At 35.7% G+C, this 25,591-nt stretch overlaps 1 protein-coding gene across 3 annotated transcripts in view; it reads right to left on the bottom strand.

Moving 5' to 3' along the window:
- LOC129238613 (GTPase-activating Rap/Ran-GAP domain-like protein 3) overlaps positions 1-25,591 on the bottom strand; it is a 265,804-nt gene that overhangs the window by 207,924 nt on the left and 32,289 nt on the right. For 2 of the 3 annotated variants that reach the window (XM_054873691.1, XM_054873689.1), the window contains exon 2: positions 10,464-11,209. In XM_054873691.1, coding sequence (XP_054729666.1) covers positions 10,464-10,939 — 476 coding nt within the window. In that variant the 5' untranslated portion in view covers positions 10,940-11,209. Of the gene's footprint in view, positions 1-10,463; positions 11,210-15,629; positions 15,775-25,591 lie in introns of those variants that run through there. The other variant, XM_054873688.1, reaches the window with a different exon arrangement.

Here is a 25,591-nt window from a genome sequence, read left to right as displayed (position 1 = left end):
TAAAATCCGTCAAACAGTTGATTCATGAATGCCTAATTGCTGAGAACGTCGAGATATCGTTGTTGAAGGTTGTTCAGCAATACTTTGCGCTTCAGCAGCAATATTATAAACAAAATGCCCAGTGTTTGCTCTGCCAGTTCTTTTTATATCATCAACAGAACCAGTTTCTTGAAATTTTTTCACCAACCTTTGACTCATTCGGACGATTATTTCCACCAAGGAAATCTCGAGTATCGCTATATGTTGTTCTTAAAACTCGACCATTTTCATAATAAGTTTTAATAATTTTAACGCTATGATCTATTGTGTAAAATTGTACATCTGTCCACTTGGAAAGTGTCAAATATGACATACAAAAGGTACACCTAGGCGTCACTTTTGAAAAACCCTGTAGTTACTAGTTAGCAACATAAACTAAATCATTACTGAAAAAAGTCGATTTATGTTTCGACTTCTTCTTGACGCAAATTTTCTTAAATATCTTCTATAAACTGGGAACAGGAGCCGTGTAGGGGTGTTTAAGCTTGAAGGAGGCAATAGAAGAACTGCGTCGCAGATGAGGTAGCAAAGGATGGAGCCTGCTACAAGCAATAAGCTATGCCAAAAATACAGGTGAATTCCCGTCTTCATGTAAACTTTGATTTAGATCGGCTTTAATTGAACAAGTAAATGGCAGGTGGAACCCATATGCTGGTTGATAAGATAGATCTGGTAAATTATACAAATTAGTTCTGGTTTGCTAAAGAGTAAGTTTTTGATTGAATGCGCAGCTAACTTGAAGTTGGTACACATTTGGAATTTCCAAAACGTTGGAATCATAGCCGGCCTACTTGGCATGAATATTTGTCGCTTGGTCTAAGTACTCCAGGGTGATTGGCCGTCTCTGTAAGGCTAACATACAATCAATTAGTTTTTTCTCTATCTCAAATGCATGATAGATAAGGTTATATTTTTTACGTTGTAAATAGGACATTCCAAGAGCAAGCATCGGACAACTCTATAACTTTGCACAGCTCTGTCAGTTCGACTAAGGTCACACAGCCCTGGAAGATTTAGGTGAAGAAGATTTTTACTAAGGTACACTTTGATACACTGCAGTGAAATTGCTAAGTTGAGCATTTAAAAAAACTAATTAATAATGTACAAGAAAAAGAATATACATATATATATATATATATGGAGGTTGAATTAGTTTTAAAGGTTTTTTTCGAAGATTTGGGGCTTTATTGTGAAAAAACGGTACAAAATATTTTATTCGAAGTATTGGCCATCGCTAGCTACAACTTTTGCCCACCTTTCGGGCAATTTCCGGATGCCGTTTCTCCAAAATTCTGGCCGCTGCTTGGCTATCCATGACTCAACCCATATTTTGGTAGCCTCGTACGAGGAGAACCGCTGGTCCGCCAAATCGAGACTCATATGCCGGAACAAATGATAATCGGACGGAGCTATGTCTGGACTATACGGCGGGTGGGGTAACACTTCCCAGCCAAGCGTTCCAAGGTATTTTTTGACAGGTTGAGCAACATGCGGCCGAGCGTTGTCATGTTGCAAAATAACCTTGGCGTGCCTTTTTACCGTTTCCGGCCGTTTTTCTTTCAATGCCCGGCTTAAACGCATCAATTGCAGTCGGTAGCGATCCCCCGTGATTGTTTCGCCCGGTTGGAGCAGCTCAAAATATGCGACGCCGACCTGATCCCACCAAATGCAGAGCATGATTTTCTTGCCGTGAATATTCTGCTTGGCCGTCGACGTTGATGCGTGGTCGGGCAAACCCCGTGATTTTTTGCGTTTTGGGTTATCGTAGTGGATCCATTTTTCGTCGCCAGTCACCACCCGATGCAAAAAACCCTTCCGATTTTGTCGCTCGATCAGCAATTCGCACGTAAAAAATCGCCGTTCGACGTCGCGCAGCTTCAACTCGTACGGGACCCAATGTCCTTGCTTTTGGATCATTCCCATCGCTTTTAGACGCTTGCAAACGGTTGATTTATCAACGCCCAATGATTCAGCAAGCTCTTCTTGGGTTTGGCACGAGTCCTCGTTTACCAATTCCCCCAATTCCGCGTCCTCGAACTTTTTGGGCTGGCCAAGACGCTCCTTGTCTTCGGTGTGAAAATCACCACTTTTGAATCGTCGAAACCAGTACTCACATGTTGAAATCGACGGTGTATGGTCTGGGTAGGCCTCCTGCAGCAATTCACGGGCTGTATTTTTTTCAAATTGAAGCAGAAAAGCAAAGCTTCCCGCAAATTGCGTTTCGACGGCACGAAAGTTGACATACTCGGAGCACGAAAACACTGCGTTGTTTATACTTCAGCGAAATGACAGATACTGATAAACAAAGCCTAGGGATGAGGCTTTGTCATGAATATATATTCAGTATTGCCAACGCGATAAAGTGATAAATGGCGCCATCTGTGTGTCACCTTTAAAACTAATTCAACCTCCTATATATATATATATACATATATACATATATTAATGTTTCCAACAACAAATGCTTTCATTATAAACGGCCCACCCTGTATTTACCGAGTGACCTTATGAACCTTCGCAATCTGCTTAAACGAGACTTTCAAATGTTCAATTCGTAATAGTTGTTTGAGAGAATGTATATGCAAATGGAAGTTTGCTTTGATATCTGCTTTAGGCTACTGATTTAATTTTCTCTTTTTTATTTTTCCTTGCATTTATTTTTCTAATTGAAAAATGTTACGCATCGTTAAACAAGCTACATGGCTTTTCCAATGCCGCAAAAAACTCATTAGTGTTGTGGAAAATGTTGCAGCTGTTATTGATAGCTACCGGCATTGTTGCCGCCAAGTGTAGCATGTATTTTTTTATATCGGTATTATATATTTATATGTGTGAGTGTAATATATTTACATATATACATACGTATTAAAGCAAGTGGGAATATTTATGATTGATTATATGCATTGTAAATATTTTTTCTTAATTTTCACTATGAATACGAAATCTCCTCTGGGTTTGGATAGGCGCTGTGCAGTTGAAAAAGCTTTTGTCAAGCTGGTAGGGGTAATTTGCGCCTATTGTTAATAGCTGTACTACAATTTGTTATGGCTAGTTACATTTTCTGTTGTAGTCGCCAAAGTTTTTTGTAATCAGAGGAATGAGTGCGGATATTTTAAACATTTTTGTTCTAAGTGCTATCTCTATGATCCACTTGAGAAATTTATTTACAAAAATGTTCTAAAATACATTGGTGCACATAAAAATGTGAACGACCAAAAAAATTACGTATTCAGGTGTTTATAATACATACGTTTTTTTATAGAATTCTGAAGGTTTTGGAAGACGTGTATGCACATTAGAATGCATGCAAAGAGTCCATTAGAGCATAGCTGTAAAATCAATTTTGAGGCCTCAGAATTTTGAAAGAGGTTATATTAAGAGATATTTTTTTTATGAGAAGTTGTTTTTTTCATGGCAGAAATACACTCGGACGTTTGTCAACGCCGGCCGATGGGCGACCGCTATAAGAAAAAGCTTTTTCTTCATTTTCGTATTTCACGGAGATTCCAACTAACGTACCGTTCGAAACCGAATTCCGAATGGTAGTCACGCACCAACCCATTCGGCTACAGCGGCCGCCATGAAGATAGAATTAAAAAAAGATGCCGCTTATTCAAATTTAAAGGGGTCTTAAGCCAAATTGGGCGGACTCTCACAATCCATTAACTTTTTTTCACCCAAGGGAAGTGACTGCTCAAGAGAGGATAATTTGTACCGATTGCTAAGACTTGTTGTAGGAACCAAAGCAAGCGGCCGTCTAATAGAGGTGTCCGTGAGGAGAGATTACACTGTATTTGTAAATATGCTTTTAATTGTGAAAAATATTAACGATTAGAAAAAAAGGTTTTTTCATGTTTTTGCAAGTCTTAGTTTGATTTACACATAAAAAAGTAGGGGCTTCATTTAGCGTGATATGATTCCTTTCGAATAACAAACTAGTGCATTAAAATGTTTTGATTCTGATTTGAATATTGCTATTGCAAATATGAAAGCGATTAACTCAATTTTCGATCACTCAATCCTTTTGTCTGCTTAATGGTTCTAAATGAACAACGCTCGCTTACGGCGGACATACCTACATTCTCTCAAAAAAAATATCGGGAATTGTTTATTTAAAAAGCGCGAGTTACACATATGTCTAAATTTTCTTTGCTGGTATGTTGGTACAACTGCCCCCTACAGTGTCACAGAGTTTGAGCTGTCAATTAGTTTGCGATTTTCACTATGGAAAAAATATCGAACAAAAAATGTGTCTTAAATTTTGTGATTTGAACGAGATTTCGTTTACCGAATCATTGAAAATGTTACAGAAAGCCTATGACGAGTGTGTTTTATCAAAAACATGGGTCTACGAGTGGTATAAGGCTTTTGCAGAGGGCCGAGAAGTCGTGGAAGATCTTGCCCGGTCTGGTCTCTCATCATCGTTTTCAACGGATGAAAGCGTCGACAAAGTTAAGGAAATGGTGCTGGAAAACCATCATTTAAGTTTGAGGGAAGTAGCTCATAACATTAGCATGTCTCACGTATCAATTCTTTCAAAAAATGTATCGAAACAAGTTGGCTGAAGGCATGCTTGAGTAAGAGATTTCGGACCCAAAGTTTATCGAGCGCATCATAACAGGTAATGGGACGTGGGTATATGAGTTTGACATGCAAACCAGTCAACAGGCGGCTGAACGGCGCTATCCACATGAGCCGAAAGCAAAAAACCCCTTAAAAGTCGGTCAAAAGTGAAAATCTTACTACTCGTTTTCTTCGATTATCATGGTGTTGTGCATAGTTCGAGCGGAATTCGTTCCAAATAGTTTTACAGTAAATAAAAAATATTATTTGGAAGTTATGCGACATTTGAGAGGGAATGTGCGTAGGAAACGGCCCAATTTGTGGAAAGAAAACTCATGGGTGTTGCACCATGATAGCGCGCCGTCTCACAAGGCTCCTATTGCGAACACTTTTTTGGCCAACAACTCGACAAATATCATCCAGCAACCACCGTATTCACCAGATTTGGCTCCCTGTGACTTTTTCCTTTTCACAAAACTTAAATTGAGTCGTTAGAACCCATTAAGGAGAATTCTCTGAAGGAGCTGAAGAAGATTACTTCAAACGTTTTTAAAAGTTGCTTTGATGACTGGACTAATCGTTGGCATATGTGTATTGCTTCGAATGGAGCCTATTTTGAAGGCGATAAAATAAATTTTAATGATTGAACAATTATCTTGCGTTTTATTGAGCAATCCCCGGTACTTTTTTCACAAAATGTACATGTTTGTATTACTTATGTCACATGAACGAATCGTGCTTGTTATTTGTGAACTTTATAAAATTTCTTGTAAGTGTTTTTAGAACGCATGGAAATTTCATTGTTATTCAATTTCGTATGATATATGCAATAATTTCATTTTGATTTTACATAGCATTGTGATGGAAATGGCAGTTAAATCGAGAATTTTACCTTTGAAATCTCAGACAAGAGGATTAGTAAAATTGGTATATATTTGGAGCCATGTGAAAAAAAAAATTGTGTACATAAACTATTTTGTGAACTATTTTACTATTATTATTATAATAATTATTATTCAGCTTTATTACAATTTTACATTGCCCTTGAGTGTATAAATTCGTTCAACACTGTACTTATCCTCTATCGCTATGCTACACCCAGTTAGGCATGAGTAGAGGCACCCGCTTTGAATTGAGATTGGTCCGCAAATTAGTTGAGTTGTCATAAAGTTTACATTGTTCACATAAAGTGACCAAAATCAGCTTTTGCCGATGTAAATCCAATAACTTTGCATTCATCTTTGAGCAACACCGAAGCAGTAGCCCCGCAGCATTCAACCTATAATCTTTTTGCTACAAGTATATGGCGTAAATGTAATTTAGCAAAGCCCAGATATGACCCGCATATGTAAACATAAACACGTATCAGCACATATTAGATTACACTACAGTGAAAAGCTCAAAGTACTTGACAAACATTCTAGTTTAAAAGAGGGTCATTGATGAAGGAAGTCACACTAGTTCCGGAGTGCACTAGAACGGTACTAGTTGCAAAATATATTCAAAAGACATATTTTTCTATTGAATAAAGCAATTCAAGCTTCAAGTATATATGAACTGAGAATAAGATGTATATAAATGAAGATAAAGTCAATAATATGTGTAGTGGATCCTAAGAATATAACTTAACTTTACCTGAAGGATTGTTTGTGAGAGTAATTGAAAAGGACACGATATAACGAAATAATAGAGAAGTTAGATAAAAAGATATATACGTATTTGAATAACAAATTTTCAATTTTAATTTTTTTATTAAATTCATAAAATGAGTAAATTTTAAAAATTAAATACTGCTACATGTATATACTATATGTTGTTTGCACTGTGCTTCAATGAGGTTATGAGGTTACGCTCATATAAAACGAAAGTGTCAAAGCCATTTCTCACGATGAAAAAAAAAAACCGAAAATTTCGCGCGAATCACATGCAGTACGAGTATACATTTATATAACATTCCACATAAGGGAGAAGTCAATATATTTCATAAAATATCATAGAACTTCTATGATCCGATTTCATTAATAGGTTAAGTAGATATTTAATTTTATTTTGGCACAAATAGAAGTCGATTCAATCCGAGAACATTTCAAAACGTTACTTTGTTTAATATTTCAACGCTGAAATTATAATAAACTATAGGGTGGGCCATGCAAAATTTTCTTTTCGGCTATAAAAAAAACTAATCAATATTTTTTCAAACTTTTTTTTTTATTTTGAAGATTGAACATTGTCATTTATGAATGAAAAATAATATCGTTCAAATGACTGCCACGATTGGCTTTACAGTAGACCATTCGATCAACCCAATTTTTAAGCACATTTTCGATTATTTGGGCTTCAATTTCATGAATGGCTACTTCGATTTCGTGTTTTAAAGCATCAATCGTTTCTGGATGGTGCGCATAGCATTTGCCCTTAACAGCTCCCCACAAAAAATAGTCCAACGGGCTTAAATCACAGCTCCGAGGCGGCCAATTGATATCGGAATTTCGGCTGATTATTGGGTTTTCAAAAACGGTAGCTAAAAGCCTCTTCAATTTTTGGAAACAACTCGTTCAGCATGTCACGGTAACGCTCGTCATTTACTGTAACCGCGGCTCCTCGCTCATTTTCGAAAAAAATGGCCCGATGATGCCGCCAGACCAAAAACCGCACCAAACAGTGACTAGTTGTGGATACATTTGTTTCACTACAGTAACGTGTGGATTTTCTGAGCCCCAAATCCGACAATTTTGCTTATTGACGTAGCCACCGATGTGAAAATGAGCTTCATCAGAAAGGATGATTTTTCGGTAAATATTTTTCTCACAGTTTGAGTAGAAGACTCACCACTTTGGAAATATATTAGGTTTTCAATATTTCCCTGTTCAAGCGTATAGCGTCCCATTTCATAAATGTCAAACCCTTAAGTAAATTATGAACACATTTGTGTTACCATTCTCAAAAAAATAGGTGGTTCAAAAAGCCTATGTAAGCATACACATTAAGTAGTTATGCAATGTTTAACTTTAGTAGTTTTATTTTAATCTGTGAGGTTCAAGCTCGGTAGTATAGTAAGTAAGTAGGTAGTAAGCAGATAATTAGCAAGTAGATTAATAAAATAAAATGACTTAGGCTATTGACATCCACCATTTAAATATAAGAAACAGTTGTTTTTAATATCTTAATTCGTAATACAGAGATATAAATATTTTTTAGTTATTAATTCATCAATTTTTATTCACTTTTTCAACATTTCATTGAGAAATTAAAAATATGCAGCAAGAGTGGAAATCAAGCGCTACGATACCAATTTTTGAAAGAGGCAAGAAGGATGATCCATAGAATTATCGCGGTATAACCCTGCTAAGCTCAGTTCACAAGCTTTACAGTAAGATTTTGTTGTCGCAATTCCGTCCATACTTACAAGAACAAGAGCAGCATGGCTTTTGTCAAAACAGATCCACAATTTATTTTACAACAAATTATGGGAAAGTCAATCGAGTTCGATAATCCTGCTTTTATATGTTCCGTTGATTTAAAAAAAAAAACTTTTGATGAAGTCAAACTTGAGGATCAACTAGAAATAGTGAAAATTAAATAAAGGCTCATCGACAAATTCTACAAGTCATTAGCGATCTAAATACCACGTGCTCAACAAAAATAATGGTAAATGGTAAATATACTAAGAGTATAAATTGCACTACAGGGATACGGCAAGGCGACTCGTTAAGCCCACAATCTTTTTAATTTAATTAATTTAAATAAAATTATCTCAGAGGTAAAACAACTTAAAATATGCAAGTTGGGGACTAACCGCCCTTTGCTAGAACAAGTAATGCGATTTAAATACTTGGGTGTAGATGAATCTAGCAAACGAAAAATAATAACAGAAGAGCGAGAGAGATGCGCAAGCGGTGATCGGACATCAGGGTATCTGCGAGAAATCGTTTGGGAATACAGGTATGTGGACATGGAAAATAAAACACAAATCTACAAAACAATTGTAAGGCAGATACTGACTTATGGAGCAGAATCTCGTGTAGAAAACATGAAATCGACCAGGAAGGCGACCAAACCGATGGGCAGAAAGTTGGATATCCTTCACAACAGAAAATCAAACACAAACATGATGTGAGATTTATGCATTATATTGTACAGGAATGTACAACAGTTTATGTGTAATTTCTCTAAATATTAAAACACATTCAGGTACCAATGTGTAAAGTATATGTGTAAAGAGAAACAGGCAAAGCCTATAATAAAAGATAAAGAAGATGAAGAACTAGTCCGAAACTGGGTTTTCTCACTATAAATTGGATTAGAACTTCTTGAGTCTGTAATGAACTTGTTCATTGATGTAATGACGCTGTACTGCAATATACTCAGGCCTTCAACGACATTCATCGAAGTTTCGCCCTCGGAAAACCGTTGTCGGCATCCAATCAAAAAAGGATCTTAAGCTATCTCGTGAAGTTCGCATTGGCATTCTGTTTGCTGTATCAGGTTGAATTTCTACTTTTTCATAATTTACTTCTGCATACTCAAAGTACGCCGTCGTCCATTCTCCTGCTATATGAATCATATAAATGCAAGTGCAAATTTTTGTAAACTAAATAAAACATTCAGCAAATTTCACCAAAATTTCGAGAAAGCAGTTTTCGTTCAACAAAATTATATTAAGTGAACTAAAAATTAAAATTTTGTTTTGGTTTTGAGGTTTTCTTTCATATAAAAAAATTTCGATCATTCAATGCTGCTAGTAACAAAACAAAAAATTCAAAAATCAATGCAATTTTTGAGTCACTTGAAGTTTGCAGTTTATTACACCAAAATTTAATGTGCTATAAAACTATACAACTGAATTTTTTTTTAAGTTCTGTTTAAAAAGTGTGAAATTCTAATTGTCTAACACCTCTCGCCTTTGGTTTCACACTGTTGAAACAACTGAAACAACGACAATGGCTGATGGTTTTTGTGCAGTAAGCAGAAAGTTTGAAGCTGCTTCAATTATAGCAATTGCCATTTCTTAGAATATCGCCATGGAAAAAATACCAGTTGCTAGCATAGAAAAAATGTAGTTATCGAAATAACTGCACAGACAGTTCAGCACTAGTGCGCTTGACTGCAGGGATATGAAGCTACATACTTACTCATATACTCGTATCACTCGTGTGATCTATTTAGTATTCACAAGTTGTTAAACAATATTGGTACCACGTGTCGTATGAGCGACAGCCGTCAACACTTCATTCATTACATTGAGCGCTCCTAAGCTCCCACTTACTTGTTATTAAAGCCTACAGCATCTCTTATTCAATAATATACAATATAAGCATGCGCTTACCCGCATATTGACAACGAAACGCTTTGATGCACAAACATCTATCTATCTATACTCATTATAGCCTGCGGCAAATCGGACATACATTGATTAAGTGAATGCTGCTGACATATTTGTACGAGTATGTAGTTACATAAAATCCACATATGACTTGCAGCACTGTTGCGATTTCTCATTGTGTATGGAAGTAAGTATAGTTATAGTATATAGGTTCGTCCGTTTGTGATTGTAAATGTCACAATTTAATAGATTGCAGCTTATCGCAAATTTGCAGACTTCCGTTGAGTTCATCAACATGCGGCGTTTCAACAAGCGCATGAAGGCTGGAAGGGCGCACAAATAAAAATTGCAGAATAAATTGAAGGGGCGGGTAGTGCATTCATTTATCGCTGGCTATTGAGTAATCAGGGAGCTATAGAAGTAGATAACACTATTTCGTCAGAATTCTACGTATTCTATTGGTTTATACGTGTGTATGTGATATCACCCATGTTTAGCTATAGCTTATAGCCGTCCTCGTTTGCTTGACAACACTTACCTGTTTGGCACGATTTTCACACGGTCATCGACCAATTCCCATGAAGTAATTTTGATGGGCCACGCTATTTGTCCGAAACTCTCCTTAACCAAAGCCTCCCAGGCTGAGTATGAAGTAGGTGTTGTTGTTGCATTACTAGCGCTAGCGCTGCTGCAATTAGTTGAACTATTGTCTACAGTTTGTAAACGCTCGGAGCGCTGCAAACGTCCTTTCTTGCGATGCAACGGTGTGGTAAAAGTCTGCACTAGCGGTTGTAATGGCGTCGTCATTGTTGTTGTTGATGATGATGGGAATGGTGGCATTTTTGGTGTCACCGATGGCGGTGTATGTGGACTTGTTGACACTGACATGGTGTGTGTGGGTGTTGGCGTACGTGCAGTGAGCAATGTGCCGATCCCTGTTGCTGTGGCCATTGGCATTTCAGTTGATGTTGTGCAGTGTGAAATTTTCTCTAGACTTTCCATTTTTGCAAACATTCTCAATTCATTCACTACTCTCTCTAGTTTCCTATTATTTGTTTATATGAGTGTAAAATACTTTTTTGTGGCCACTCAGATGCTGGGTATTTTTTTTCATTTTTCCATCTGATATGTGCAGGTGTTGCTAACTGACTAACAAAGTAGTTTTGACCAACTACGAATTACACAATTAATGAGTAAAGTTTTGTTTCCTTGACAGTGGCGCATTAGATTTAAAAGGATTTATATTTTGTCGTTTCATTTTGTTTGTAGTAGGTACATAGTGTGCTGAAAAGAAAGCAAAAGCAAATACTCAAATAAGATTAATGCTGATATAAGCAAATATAAATTATAGGCAATTAGTGCTTAGTTACAAGTTTATGCACAAAACTCGATGTACCTACTTCGCTGGCTAACGATCACTCAAACCTTTTCTCACTTACACACAATGAGTTTGTAGCAAAAATTAGAGTAGAATGTATAAACGACCTCGAAAAAATTTGCTGAGTTTGACAGGAACTTTTTTGCTTTTTCATCAATCAAAGTTCAATAAAACTTTTTGGGTCCCCTAGTGCCCTCATATGTATTGCTGTGGTATGCGTTTGTATCCTTTCCTTTCATTTGTTTGCCATATTTGCTCGCCATCTTTGTTACGTCTATTATCCTTGCAAAATTGTACTGTAATTTTTGTAGTATGAGTAGAAAACTTTTTTGCCGCTGACATTCATTATGCTGACTTAAAAGTAGCCAGTTTTGCTGACGCGTGTGGCAGCAAAGCAGTTTTTTGGAAACCTGCATTTGATAGGGTGCAATAGGGGCATACCAACATTTCAGTGAAACATTTTCATCATAATAAAGCACGATTAGCTTTTTACTCTCACTCAGCAGAGTATGAAAGTTGTGTAAATGAGAGGTATTAAAATTCAGAAATAATGCACTTTAATTAACGCGCGCCCAACTAAACAAATGAGTGAAAAGTTTGACTTAATATTTTTTAAGGCACATTTGAATTTTATTTGGTTGCTAGCAAATAGCCGCTATGCGCTAGTATGCCGTTAAGGCAAAGCAAATACGAACGTTTATTGTTTATAGTATGGGTCTTTAAAATGACGTGCCAGACATTTTCAGGCTTCACCATTTTTATTCCAAATACAGGAGTTTTACAATTCTATGTGAATAATTGCATCATTAGAATGTTCATCATGAGCAGAGCTACAGGTAACATCCGTGACACAGTCGATTCATGAATGCCTAATTGTTGATTTGAGTCACTCACTGCAGAGTAGTCACATATAAAAATTGATTAATTTATGTTTTAACCCACCATTATGTTTTAACACACCCAGAAAATACCACGTAAACACACACCTGGGATACGTTTGTACCCGGGACCTTATTTTGCGGTTTTTTTAATGCTTATTCAACCGATTTCTATGATTTTTTTTTTGAAATGTATATTTTAATATATAACAAGTATTTTATTTTTTGTTTCATTCGAATATTCCTACTGGTTCCAGCGATATGGGCAAATAAAGTCAGGACATGCAACAGTGGATTTTTGTTTTTGTTGTTGTCCTGATAAATGCAAAACAAAATAATATAATTTATAATAATATTATTGTAGAGTAACAACGAGTACAGATTTTGGTTTTTATTTCATTGAAATATTCTACCTGGTTCAAAAGATATGTGCAAAATGGTCGCGCAAGGTATGGGTACTTAGGTAGCAAATACACTGGTATAACTGGTTTTTGTATTTTATATGCAGCTGCAAGGGTTGTTTTCACACGAGGTGTTGTTATAAATGCTGCCTGTTGATATTTTCATTATTGTTTTGGTGCTCAAAAGTGTAAGAAGTGAAAATATAAGTGAAAATAAATATAACTGAAACTGGAATAACTGGATACGAAATGACTTCAAGAAGAAACGAATATTTATCAAGTGCAGCATATAGAAGGTAAAAAATGTAAAATAAGCAACAATGTAAACATATACTAACTTTTTTTATTATGCAGGCTAACTGAGGAACAGCGAGAATCATATATACAATCTTTATTTGATGAAATTTGTGACGATGACGCTCCCTATGACTTTGACTCAGAAGATGAAGAAGAAATTCAATTCAATGACATTGAAATTGCTGATGACGATGCTGAAGTTTCGCAAAGTGCCGCAGAAGTATTACCTGATTATGCGGACTATGAGGATGATGAAGAAGACGATGAAGAAGAAGAAGTAGAAGAAAATAATGAATTACCTGCTAGTGGCGAAAAATTTGTTGCACGTGATGGTACTGAGTGGATGAAAGAACCAAATGTAAGTCGTCAGGTACTCAGACAAAATATTATAAGAGAACGTTCTGGACCAGCTAGATGCACTGAAATGTTGTCAATAGAGCAAACATTCAAATGTTTCATGAACGTTGAAATGGCTGATATAATTATGCGCCACACAAATAAGTTAGCAAAAGAAACTTATAATGCTTACAACAATGCGCATCCAAACACAACTCCTAAGTCATGGACGTCTGTGTCAATAACAGAGCTGTATGCATTTTTTGGCTTACTTATTATGACTGGTGCGAACCATAGCAATGGAGAACATGTTCGAGATTTATGGAACGTCAAAAACTATCCTTTAAATCGCGCCATAATGGGAGTCAACCGTTTCTGTTCGATATTGCGGTTCCTAAGATTTGACGATAAAAACACTCGTGCAACACGTTTACTAACTGATAAAGCAGCACCGATCAGTGAGTTGTGGACGATGACGAACGATCAATCTTGCTGCACATTACAAGCCCAGCTCATGCTTGACGATTGATGAACAATTATTTCCTTACCGTGGACGCACACGGTTTACGCAGTGCATACCGTCAAAACCTGCTAAATATGGTGTCAAGGTTTGGTGGATTTGCGATGCCACAAATGCATATCCACTGCATGGACAAATATATACTGGCCAAGCAGAAACTGGTAGGGAAACGAACCAAGGCGAACGAGTGGTGAAGGATTTGTCTGCCAAATACCAAGGAAGTGGCCGAAACATTACAATGGACAATTTTTTTACGACCTTGCCAGTTGCAGAACTGCTTCTCACCTGGAAACTCACGATCGTTGGAACTTTGCACAAAAACAAATCATATATTCCTCAAGAAATGAAGCAGAACAAAAACAGGAGAATTGGTTCAACGAAATTTGGCTTCAAAAATAATGTGACAATGTGCTCTTATGTTCCCAAAAAAAATAAAGCAGTAATTTTGCTATCGACCATGCATAATGATGCTGAAATAGCTGACAGTGGGAAACCTGAAATAATTGAATATTATAATCGTACCAAAGGTGGTGTTGATCGAATGGACCAAATGTTTGCGGAATATCCAACACAAAGACAAAAAAAAACGATGGCCACTAGCGATGTTCTTCAACATGTTGGACATTACAGCTCTTGCAGCCTACATTGTCTACGATTTCAATAACCCTATGTTGCCTTGGAGAACAAACAACAAGCGTAAGCAGATCCTGCGCAGCTGGGCTGAAGCATTGTGTATGCCCATTATTGAAGCCAGAGCCATAAATCGTCAAGTGACGCGAAATTTTTCGACTTAAATTGCTATTGAAGCATATTTCAACCGACCGCTGGAATCAATGGTGTCAACAGCAGCATCAACATCTGCCGCAGCGCGCACGCCAAAACCTGTGTCCGGATCTTGCTATTTATGTTACGCACAAGAGGAAAAACGCCGTAGAAAAACCAGAAAGCTGTGCGCCAAATGTAAGAAGCCAATGTGTCTTGAACATTCGGTCACATAAACAAATTGCTCTACTTGCCATGATTTTCCTTAGATATAAGATGCATTTTTATAATTTTTATAATAAAAGTCAATAATATATTGTGTGAAATGAATATTTTTAATTTTTCAAATAAAAAAATAACATAAAAAATGTTTTTTTTTTTGATTATTATGAGGATTTTTACTATTGTGGTACAAACGTATCCCGGGTGTGTGTTTACGTATATAATGTGTTTGGAAGGCTGTAGCTCCTGAACCAATGGTCCGATCTGGTTCAAATTTTGAATTTGAATTTAAAACTAAATAATCTTCCTAGATCCGAAGTTAGCGGTATAGAGGTATAGCGGTTCAAAAGTTACAACACTTCAAAGTTGAAGTGGATACATTTGTACCCGGGTGTGTGTTCTAAGGTTAAAGATAATCCCTTTCAAATATTGGTTGGAACTGCCCCGTAGTTCGGACATCCGTAAACATCAATTTAGAATGACTCCATTTAGAATGACTACCATTCGCAATTCAGAGAAAAAACATGGGTTTGAATCTCGGTTAAAGATCTAAATTAAAAAAAGAAATATAAGAAATAGCGGTCGCCACTTGGCAGGCATTGGCAAATATATATATTTAGACTAATAAAAGTCCGCCGTCTGGTTGGAACTAAATGTTATGGAGATCATGGGCTTAAATTTTCGGCATCAAAAAGTCGTTTATCATGACGCGATATAATTAGTAACTATTTCCATTCTTCCCAGATTTTTTTCCTTTTAAATGGTGGTACAGCGGCTGCTTTTATTTTGAAAATGAACAAGCACAAGCGCATTAATATTGTTTGGTTATAAAAAGTATTAAGCCATCATATTTGCTGTATAATATAACTTAATTTCAATAGTTGGTTTGTCTGGACGCACTACAGCTTACCATGGCATCCCAAATTTGGACCACATTTTCAATAATTTCACCCCTTTGTCGAGCGATAACGAGATTTGTTTGAATTAGACCGTATAATTTCTTTTATAAATACACCGCAGCAAAGTTTATCGAAAACATTTTTATTTCATGGCAGTTTCATTGAGGTCAACTTACTTCAAGGCAGCGCGAAAAAATATAGTCCAAGTTTTTTTTGGTGGGATTATAGAAATAAAGTTTTTTCCACAAGGGCTTTTATTTATTTGAAGAAAGTACTAAAATTTTTTTCATTTTTCGAAATTTTGTCAATATTTTCTGTGTTAGCTACATATGTGACTTTCTGGCGACTGTTGCTCTTGATAGCCTGGAAACGCAGTTGGTTAATTTACGTTGTTCAGCTTCTCTCATTAATATCATAAGAATTAGTCAGCGATTTCGTGCCGTGATTAACCGATTAAATGCGAACAACTCACTAACAATTCAGGCATGTGATTTGTGAAATAGAAAACTAGAAACAATCGCAAAAATCTTGGAAAAATGGGTTAAGAGGATGCGCTACTGCGAAGCCAGCCGGAATGGAAATGTTAGCTCTTTGGAATAAATCAATATGTACTAAACAAAATTTATATTTGTTTATTTATTTAATTTTTGACAAGAAAACCAAAATATGGACCACCTTGTATATAGAAGCATCATGCTTAGGATTTCATTTGACAATCGTAATTCTACATGCAACGGTAATCATGCGTAATCGAGGTATATATGTTAGAATCGTGTACGTCTCATGTCTTCATGCCCATATTGTGTGAGCTTAGTGTTTATTCATGCTTGCGTAAAGGCGCGCACTATGGCGTATGAGCAACTTGATTTATATGACTTCGAAAAAGCTTTCGCATTTCAAACTGTTGAGTCGCCAACAAAAGTTGAACAAATCGTAAACAACTACTTGTAAGCCTACCAAAGAGAGCATGCAAATTTGAGTGAGAGAGAAAGAGAAAGAAAGAGAGGCAGAGCGAATTAACCAATCGTGGAGTTTAAGCAATTGTAGTGTTACCTGACCCGATGCAAACCAGTTTTAATAATTCGACTGACTTATTTACTCATAAATTTTTCTGAACGGCAAATTTTAATTTTTTCTCACACTTTTAATACCAGATTCCGCCATATGTACTTTATGAAGTGTGAAAATTAAGTTCGAGGAATATCAAAATTAAATGCAAGGAAATTAATTTATAAGAAAATTCGTACTTATAGTCATTCCAATAGACCAACATAGAATTACGAAATTTTTACCTGTTTAGTCATAAATCGAATAAACTCGCTTTCGTTATGTGCTCCACACATTTCCTAATTCATTATTCACTGTTTTTACGATTCTCTGGGTAAAATATCCATGTTTAATTTTCAATGTCAGATGAGTCAGGTATCTAATCTCTAGTTTTTTTAGATTTCAATGAAAACTTCTCACTACCCCACTGCTTGTAATATTAGTCACTCTTTTTCGCGATGCTATTAAAAACTTAATACCGAGACACACAGATAAGTCTCAAAACAAATATGATATCAACTCCAACTTCAACTGGAATGCGAAGAAGATATTTTCTTTCCAGATGATGACGCCGTGTTGTCAGTTCTGAAATTACGATCTGGCAACAATAACTCAATACACTTAAGTGCATTTGTATATTTTGGTGGTGCACTAAGAATACAGTACCACCTCTTTATTGGAACGCTATCCAAGTATATTTACTCAACTCACCTTTACAGCTTACTGAGGCTGTTGTCTGTGTAACGTTTGGCCTCGCATATGAACTTGAAAACATGCACACATGAGTTGCGTGCAGGTATATAGGGGCATATATGTATGTATGCGTACGCACGACAACAAAAGCATTGATGCCATAATGCAAGCAACTGTTGCCTGGGTGTGGTGTAGTTGTGTTTTGTTTTCAACGCTGGTGGGGCTGGTGATATTTTTTATGCCGTTACCTGATGCCTCGTAAAAATCTTATCAAATGCAACGCGAGACTGTGACAAAGACAAAACCGCTTTTGGAGCTTGCTTTGTTTTTGTTTACATACATATTTCTTTTGATGCGCAAATTTTCACATTCACTAAATACAAAGTTTGAGCTTTCATACACAGCACCATCAATGGTGTACCTTTTAATTAATTTTGTGAAATATTGAGTTCGCGAGTGCAAAAAAGGTTAAATGCGATGACATACGAGTATATTGCATTATGTGTTTACTCGTAATTCAAATAAATTGTTTCCCATTTTGAAAAGAGTAAGTTTGTGAGTGCATGTTTAGGTACCATAGTTGGCAAGGCCACAAAAGATCTTCAGGTTGTAGTGAAAATCTCATTCTAGTTCCATAGTTGGCAACTGAGGTGTTTTATGCACTGGTACATTTGAAAATTTATCTATCGAAAATATTGTTTGCGCGCTAAAAATTACTGTCGAAAGTGGGTGGTTTATGAATACTCTCGAGGTTTGTAATGAAAAGTATGCGAAATATTTGAGGTGATTCAAAAACAATTTTACTTCAAACATATATTTAAATTAAGCTGTTACATAGTTGATTTAGAGGAATTTTTATGAAAATATATTAAATGATGGGTAGCATTATCCGGGTGCTATCTAGTACGGGATACCACATTTATTGCGTTCCTTAATGCAAGCACCATCTACGTTTAAGTGCAAAACTTTTGGTCGATCGCAGGCAATATTTACATCCCCTGCAGTTAAGTGTGCGAGATATACAGGTACACTCGTCACGAGACTAGCTGTTGAATGAATGAAAACATAAGACAACTTTAGCGCATCGAAGAAAATGCATTTATTTGAAAACGCAGGGAAATCAAAAAGTTTATTAATCCATTTTAGCCCAAAGTATTAAAAATGTGAAATTACTACAATATAAAATTATATAATTTTCGTAGCCCAATTATTTTGAAATAAAATTCGTAATTAAAGAGTGTGTCATTATTGCTATTTGCAGTAAAAGAGCCAAAACATACTTGTAAGTTATACAAACTTTTAAAGCGGGGTGATTCTATGACCATTAATTCAAGTATTTTGAATGTAGTGGTCAACTGTTCCGAAAATTGGTGCAAAAAAGCTAAAAACAATTTATAATATTGAAATTTATTCAATACTCAATATTATTTTTAACATATTCGTAGTGGTTTTTAATTTTTCGGATAAAATATATTTTTCACAAAACAAAAAATTCAATAAAAAAAATTATTAGCTCTATAGTTGGTGGTAAAGTTGGTTTGCATTCGTGTGAGGCGAAAGCAGAATTGGTTTTCGCGACCAACAATTTCTTTATTTATTATTTATTCATTTATTGGGTATGGGAATAAATGTACGCCCTTGCAAAAGAGATGTTGCTGCTGATACTATTTTTTTGTTCGCTCTAGTAATATACTGGTGATTGGAAGGTGTATATGTGAAGTCTCGATTGTAATAGATGACATTCGTTTGAAGCGTAAAGATCGTTTTTTATCTAAAAATAATAATTTTTTACCCCGAAAAAACAGCATTTGCACGGAGTCATGCTACATTATTACCTTTTAAAGAAAAGTGCAGCAGAAACGAGTCGGGTATTGATACAACTTTTAAGGAGTGGTTTCAATGCTTCCAAATTGAAAATTTCGACGTGAGTGATAAAAATCGAAAATTCGAAGATACTCGACTACAACAATTATTAGATGTAGGCGCATGACGAACCCTTGATGATATATCTAAAGAATTGGATGTTGACAGATCAACTGTCGGTAAATGTTTACACGCGATGGAAATAAGCGTCGAAAATGTTGGAGCCTAGGGTGAACCAGGTCCATCAACAGCGAAAACAAAAAATTCGGGCTTCAAAGGTTATGTTGTGCATCTGGTGGGATCGGAAGAATAGCATTTATTATGAATTCTTTAAACCATCTGAAACCATCAATGGCAATCCTTACGGATTGCGGTTAATGCGTTTGAATCGAGCTCTCAAAGAAAGGCGGCAAACGGCCGGAATGGGACGGTAGACATGACAAACTAGTTTTGCTGCATGAGAGCGCCAGGCCACACACTGCTAAATCGGTTCAGAAATATTTAGTGGGACTGAATTGGGAAATCTTGTCGCACCCTCTGTATTTCCCAGACATTGCAACTTCGGATTACCATCTGCTCCGATCAATGTAATCAGGCCTTATTGGAGAGTGGCTACCTTTATACGAGAGCATCGAAAACTGGCTCAATGAATGGATCAAGTCAACTCGAACTCGCAACTGCATTATATCTCTGGAAAATACTTTTGGTTTTACCAAAAATTATGCATACGTTTTTTTAAATTAAATTTTAGTGACTGGCGCACGGGATGCTATTTTCTCCGTCATGATATTTATGTGAGTTTTGTTGTTCTTTTTACGAAATTATACATAACAAGTTTAGCATAAATATTTTTGAATCAAGAACCGAATAATTAGATATCCGAGTACCACCAACCCTTCTTGATTCAGCTTTTGATATTCTTCGATCTAACCGCCAGTCATCTATGTAACGTTGCCCAAATAGCAGAAATATTGCATTTCTTCCAGTTCAATACCATTAACTGAGAATTTTTGCGTATTTTTTGTGTTTATAGGCACAACTTTATTTTTGGAAATATGGAATGTCAGGTCAGTTTTCTCAGCTGATACTTTCACTGCTTGGGTCTCCCCTGCCATGTCAAGGTAGTTACAGCAAATAAATATCGTCTGCATAGTTAAGATCTTCCAGGCGGCCTTGCAGACCCCGAGCAATTCCGTCACCCAGAAGTTTTCCCGCACTATCCAAGAGTAAAGTATTATTTAGTTTTAAATATAATAACCAAAAATATATTTAAGTAAAAACAGTATTCCCGTATTATTTTTTTAATTGCACCGCCTAATTATACGCTGCAAATAAAACTGTATCATATTTTTAATTTTTCTGACTTTGTCTCTAACGGATGCGCTCATGCAGTCTGTTTTTAATAACTTCATTATATTGTTTAGCAATGATTTCCACTTTTGCCTAGTATTCCAAATTTTTTGTTTGTTTTTTAATTTACAGTTATAAATAAAATTACGTTGATTTTAATTTGCAACTCTCTTTACATTACTTACCGCCACTTCTAACCATTAAGATTTAAATTATTTAAAGTAGGTATGTATTTGCATAAAAAAATCATCTACATAAAAAATAATAATTTTCGAATTTTTAAACTTCACACTTACCATATCTCACTTGGCCTACATTATATAAGAACCATGATCAGAAATCATCATAGTCTTCAGCAAGGTTCCTTTTATTTTAATTGTATAAAGAATCACTGTTTACCGTCAATATTTGGCGATTTTCTGCATGTGCTTTCGAGGCAGCGATAACAAATGTTGTCGCACGGGACATCGAAATATGCAAAGAAAAAAATACAGTTATTTGCAGTCGCATGGCTTCTTATGCATTTTTTTTACTATTTGTTCTCTAAGAAAGATATTAGGGAGGAAGTGTCACTTCATAAGGTTTCTCTCCAAAAACGTTTGTCGGAACAAAAATTGCAATAAAAATATCCAAATGAGAAAAATTGTATTTGCACAATTGTATTTATATTTCGAAAACAAACATTAAATTTGATTGCTTCTCCATGAAAATATAGTAAAACAATGCAATTTTATTAACTCTTAACATTGTGTTTGCGCTCGACCTTCTGATGGAAATGCCCACATGAGTCCTAACTTGGGGAAAATTCTCTTAGTAGTCATCCACAAGCAGGAACTTCACATCATAGAATGTGAGGAGACCAACACAAATTATATATTTAAGTCAAAAGAGGATGAAACCTACGCTGATGATTTGAATCGTTTAATCTGCCATATATTATATTTCCTGAACCATAAAAAGTCACGCTTGGACAATTACTGCAGTTGGAAATATTTCAGTTATATAATGAAAAATTCTTTCACGATCCAAAAAAGTTTGTTGAGGCTATCTAAAGCCTTTAAACAGCCGATAGACTTTTAACTCTCAAATCTAATCAATCTCCTCGGAGGTACTTCTTGCGTTTAGAGAATTGCCAGAAGTTACATAGTGCTGATGAATACAGAGTTTATAGTTTATATAGTTATAGTTTATATAGTTTATATATATAGTATTTATAGTTTATATATCAGCGAAGTGCTCTCTAAGAACAAATTAAATATGAGCTAGTGGAATTTTAAGAAATTTAGTGTTGTTGGCACCAAATGAAATTTCACTTTTATTCTAACACAAACGTTTTTTCATATCTAACCAAGGTGTCTATTATCAAACCACACGTAGACCATTGCGGATCCATTGTGACACTAGCAGTTTACCCGCTACTTCCCGTTAAACTATTTTTTAAAGGCAAACCTATTGATATGGCTAGGACTTATATTCCTAAGACCATCGGCATCATTTAGGAATGATGAACCAAAGTATCTAAGTTTTCTGGTATGCCGACCAAGGCAATAGCAAAGAAGATGTCTGACCGACTCTTGCTCCTCCTTATCCTTCTAGCTTTTCCAATGGTCAAAACGAGGTCCTTTCTCTTAATATAAACGTTTTTCTTTGACCGATTGAATAGCGCCTATGAGCACTGAACGTCCAATTGTGTCCAAATTATGGCCAACATTTTTTGGTAGCATTACTTGTCAGACTATCAATCCATCTCCTTTTGCCTAAAGTGATAATACTACTTGTACCACGCAGTTTGTAGATTGAGAGGGGTATGCCTAAAATCTCTAAATTAAGAGGAAGGCGAGTGATAGTGCCCTCTCTCGCCCCTCTCTTCCTCATATGTAATTCGTATGTATGCCGCTATCCCCTAGCACCCATATCAAGTGTATGCGAAAATATTTCGCGAACTTGTTAAGAGATGTCCCGCATTTGCGAGCAATGATGGATTTAGTGCCCACCCCATCGATAGATTTAATCGTCGCATGTATATCAGAATAACTATAGATTTGTATATCCAGATTTCTGCCTAACCGGACAGCTACTCCAATAATGGCGAGGATTTCAGCCTGAAATACGATACAGTGATAAAGAAGACGAAGCGAAACGCTTACTGTTGGCTTCTTATAGCAGACACCAAAGCCAAATTTATCGTTAGTTATCAGCAAAGAATAGTAAACAGTTTACCCCAATACGTATATTGTCAACCCCCTCAAGTATAGTCGAAATTCTATTAATTCAGTTCAAAATATCGGCAAATCAACAAAAGAAAAAAAATTATTAATTTTTTTTTTATTATTAATACGGCCTTGTGCTTGTACAATAAATATACAAAAGCAATTTTGTTTTGTATCAGTCATTATGCACGCAAAAGGCATACTACTACAAGTTGATATTTATTATTAACCCTACAATCTTGTTTATTTTAATAGGAGAAAACAGTGATTAAAGCCTTCATATTTGACCAAAGTTGGCGTGAGTTTTCGGTTTGCTTCCACACGTTTCATGCCTCAAACATAAAAAAATTGCATTGAATAAGGCAACCGATATGCCGAAACCTCAGATTTTCTCTAATAGTATGCTGAAGATTCTGAATAACAGTCTTTCTCACTGGTGCAATGATTTTAACGGTTTCTACAAACTAGCGTTGAGGAACATACTTTAATTTTTCACGCAAAATTAAATACAGATTATTCGATTTCCCTAAGCGCACGAAAACGCATGTACTCATCATATCTGTTAAAAACACACACGATAGACAAAAAACTAAAGTCGCATGTGGGTGGCCTCATTCACGCGCTGTATTCAATTAACGGAAACTCAGCCCATGAAGCCCGTTTCACCAGTAAATTATGTAAGTATAATATAATACTAGTTATACATGGCGTATACGTAATAAATGCATATGTCTGATTGCTTGTTAAAAACATAATGCAGAGCAATTAATATCTCTTTATCTCCGCGTGGATATTTGTTATTTTAAAATACTCAATGGTGAAATAAATTCATGCAGCTGCCACTAATAATACCGAAGCCTGTAATGCCACATAAAAGAAGCATTCTAAAATGACAGGCGTGGCCTAATTCCTAACATAAGCAGTAATATTGTAAAAGTACACACAAAACGCAAAAAGGTACAACTGCGAGCGCTTAAATTTAAACGAAAGCTTGTTTAAATGAAAATTCATAATACCCAATGGTATTGTGTGTATGAATGTAAGCTTCCACTCTTAGCCGCGTCCCAATTGTGACGCTTAACAGTGAATAATGTTCTGTTGGCCGGATAAACTTGCTGCTTCTTCGACAGGTTGCGTTTGGAATTCGAGAAGAAAAAGTACTTGCGAAAATAAAAGAAAAACAGGAATAATGTGGGTATATAGAAATGTGTATATGTGTTAAATATACACTAATATACAGGGTTACCTAAACACTGAAGGACAGTATTATCCAGGACATATCTGATTAATTTGGTTATATGACCTGATGCTCAAAATTTAATCATTTGCGAGAGATTCGTTTTTTAAAAATTATTTTAAAATAATACTTTGTTTCTGCAAGTTATGTATGTCAATTAATAAAAATCATTGATGAATAGTAAAATTTTAATCAAGCACTGCACGTTGAAAATGGCTGCTTGGTAAAAATTTTAATTTAACATTTTTCCCTAGGTGTTTCCAACTTCACACAACTAAGCTGAAATTTTGTATGTAACCTAATCTCCAAATTTTTTTGCAAAGTAGTATGTATTTTTAGCAATACGGAAGATTATAAGAAGTTCCTCATGTAATTATCCCGTTATTATACACTATACTGCACTGATTTCCCAGTATTTGTTGATGATATTGGTAAATTTTTTCGAAACTACACGGCGCACTAAGCATAAGCATAGGTGGAAAATTGAACTCAACCCTGGTACAATACAAGATATATTTCTCATCAGAAAATGAAGTCTTTGTTATTTGTCTAGTTCTGGGCTAAAACTAGGAAACCATGAAATGCCATGAGCCAACTGCGTCAAATACTTCGGAGTAAGTCTTGATAAAAAAACCTAATTTTGTAAGCAAATCGAACACAAACCTTCTTAAAAAATGGCGGGCTAGTGTGAGCACAGAAAATACATTGAGAAATTACAGTGACATTTTTCAGTCCCTTATTTTATATGTCCGGGGTAAAATATCATATTAAAGTACTGAAAATATGCAAGATAAAATTATAAAAATAATGTGTTGCTTTCCGTGAGATTGCTTACTAGAAAATTTCAAAGAGATTCCAATATAAAAATTGTATCAAAACAAATTCAGATATTGATTGAAATGTTATGATATGAAATATTACGTTAGGTAACACTAACTTGTAAGAATCAGAGCATATGTTTTTCATAGTAACTAGTACCCCTGAAACTTTTTCTTCTTGATTGGTGCTATAACCGCTTAAGCAATTTTGGCCGAGTTTAACAAAGTGCACCAGTCGTTTCTTTCTCTTGCTAACTGGCGCTAGTTGGACACACCAAGGGAGGCCAAGTGCTTCTCCTGATCTGGCTTTCCTTCCTCTGGTACCACCAGCTGGTACCGTATCGAATAATTTGGGATTTGGGGCGTTTAAATCTATTCGAATGACATGACCCAGCCAATAAAGTGGCTGGATATTTATTCGTTGTTTTTATCACCGAAAAGCTCATATATATTTTCTCTTAAACATCCATCCTAAAATAAGCCATAATCTGTGATAAAAAAATAAAATATAATAGAGTGTTAAGATTAGTGAACCGTATTGAGTCAATTGTGCGCTCTTTTATGTTTATCTTATAGTGATTTCTCTACTTAATAAATCTTATGTATCTAATATTCTAAAGTATCAAGGACAACTTTTCCGGCAACCCTGTATGTATGTAAAATTCAATGCACGGTGGCAAGTTCTAACAGTTTTCAAAACAGACCTGCTCAACTCACAATCGCTATCATAGGAATGGCTCCTTTGCAAGTCATAT

This window comes from Anastrepha obliqua, chromosome 2, assembly GCF_027943255.1.
Source record: "Anastrepha obliqua isolate idAnaObli1 chromosome 2, idAnaObli1_1.0, whole genome shotgun sequence".
Taxonomy (NCBI): Eukaryota; Metazoa; Arthropoda; class Insecta; order Diptera; family Tephritidae; genus Anastrepha; species Anastrepha obliqua.
This window is presented reverse-complemented; position numbering and strand designations above follow the sequence as displayed.